At 37.0% G+C, this 2,217-nt stretch overlaps 1 protein-coding gene across 1 annotated transcript in view; it reads left to right on the forward strand.

Moving 5' to 3' along the window:
* Positions 1 to 1,722, forward strand: part of NSA2 (NSA2 ribosome biogenesis factor) — a 7,691-nt gene extending 5,969 nt beyond the window's left edge. The window contains exons 5-6 of the mRNA XM_015820141.1: positions 320 to 512; positions 1,468 to 1,722. Of these exons, the coding sequence (XP_015675627.1) occupies positions 320 to 512; positions 1,468 to 1,535 (261 nt within the window). The 3' untranslated portion in view covers positions 1,536 to 1,722. The remainder of the gene's footprint in view (positions 1 to 319; positions 513 to 1,467) is intronic.
* Positions 1,723 to 2,217: the final 495 nt, after the last annotated feature.

The raw sequence follows: 2,217 nt of genomic DNA on the forward strand, positions 1-2,217 counted from the left end.
TCAAGACCTGCTCCCGTCTCCTCCCCCTGGGCCAACCAGTCGGAGTCCAAGCCTTCCCGAATCCGAGCGACTTTGTCATACAGATACTGCGCAAAATCCTCTGCCCTCCCCTCCAGGGGGTCCCCCCCCTCCAATTGGAGGAGAGAGCGGGTTACCCTGAAGAGGGCGGCCGGGCGATTATCTGATGACGCGATGAGTGGGTTTAAAACTAAGCCCATTTGTGTGGGATTGGGATTAAGAATAAATGCATGTGTTAGTTTGAATTCTCTTTTTTCTGTGGTTACTTACGAAGAATTTTATTTATTTTGTTGCATAATAGGGTTTGCGATTTAAGAAGGCCCATGTAACACATCCAGAACTTAAAGCCACGTTTTGCCTACCTATTCTTGGTGTAAAAAAGAATCCTTCTTCTCCTCTCTATACTTCTTTGGGAGTAATCACAAGAGGTACAGTAATCGAGGTGAACGTGAGTGAGCTGGGTCTCGTCACCCAAGGAGGCAAAGTTATCTGGGGTAAGTAACCAAATACTACTTTTAAGTAATAAGAATTGATAGTAATAGTATTTAGGCTTATATACCACCCCATATTGCTTTACGGCACTTTCTGGGCGATTTACAATGTAAACCTTATTTGCATATTGCCCCCAACAATCTTGGTCCTAATTTTACTGACCTCGTAAGGATGAAAGGCTGAGTCAACCTTGAGCTGGTCTGAATTGAACTCCTCGCTGTGGGCAGAGTTAGCTTGCAGTACTGCATTCTAACCATTGTGCCACCAAGGCGCCTAATAATGCTAATGAAAGAAGTGTTTAAGCAATTACATATTATGTGAGAATTGTATGAAATTGCAGGTTTTCAGGATGAAAACTACAGGATGTCTAGTCACCTCTAAATAAGATGGGCGCCACATAAACCTAATAAGTAAATAAGTATTTCTTGCTTAGCAAGATAAAAAAAAATCACAATTTGCTTGGATCTTGATAATCAGATGACTTTTATCTAAATTTGCCCAGCAGCAGTTCAAGTGTATCTTATGAAAAGAAAAAAAATAAGATCTTATTCATCAATTTCAGCTGTATACCAATGTTTCTTCCCTGTTCCAGTAATACTTTTTTTTGACTCCTAGTCAAAATCCATCTGTATTTTTAATATGTCTTATGTAGCAATCACTCAGCAGTTAGAGGAAATTTTGCAGTTCATTCAAGTTACATTATGCAACTTAATTGTAACAAATTTTAATGTTGGTTTGTCCAGTCTCACAGAAGTAACTTTTCAGTTGGTAAAAATAAAGGCCCGTTATTCTCTTTTCCCAACTCTTTCCTCTTAAGTAGAGTTTTGACACAATGTATTCAAATGCCAGCTATGGAAGGATGCTTTTTTAAAAAATTATACTGCACTAGTAGACTGAATTATTAAGAAACTGCCATTTATAAATATTCATTTTCAGTAAAACTTGTTTTCTTTTCAGGGAAATATGCACAAGTAACCAATAATCCAGAAAATGATGGATGCATTAATGCAGTTCTACTTGTATAGTGACACTGCAGCTGTGGCTGTGCAAGCTTTTCACACACACAAGTGCTTCTGCAGACTTCAGATAAAAGAATTTATTTCGGAACAGCCATCTCATAAGACAAAGGACTGCTGAAGAGCTGGCTTTTCTCCAAATATTATCAAAAATAAAAAAATTCTTGATTAGAATGGTAAATAGACTTAAACCGAATATCTGTAGTCCTTGTTTCTTGCACACAGTAACATCCTTTACTGTAAATTTTTTCAGTATTAAGAAAGTAGGTACGTATGGATAAGTAATAGCTGAAACTAACTTTCTACACCAAATTTCACACATGTGGAACACAAGTTGAAGTATAAGAATATTCCAACTTGGTGGACATCCAGTAGCATCTTGGTAGTGAGAAAGCATGTTCATAGTATATTGCAGGTTATTAGTTCCAGGGAAAATTTTCTAAGTATACAAAATATTCTTAACCTAGGAATATGTGGGTGACTGAACTGTAATCTTGTTTTATATATGTTAAAACATTTCCTGAAGTGGTTTTTTTTCTTTGTATATAGTGAAATGTTAATGAAACTCTTAAGTTAATATGTTTGCTGCTATCAGTGTATAATCAGAACTCCCTCCAAGAGGAAGTGTGGTTAGAAACTTACCCTTTCCTCTGTAATCTGGGATTAGTGTCAATCCTATTTCCCAAAACTT

Source organism: Protobothrops mucrosquamatus, unplaced genomic scaffold, assembly GCF_001527695.2.
Source record: "Protobothrops mucrosquamatus isolate PMUCROS unplaced genomic scaffold, P.Mucros_1.0 scaffold1076, whole genome shotgun sequence".
Classification (NCBI taxonomy): domain Eukaryota; kingdom Metazoa; phylum Chordata; class Lepidosauria; order Squamata; family Viperidae; genus Protobothrops; species Protobothrops mucrosquamatus.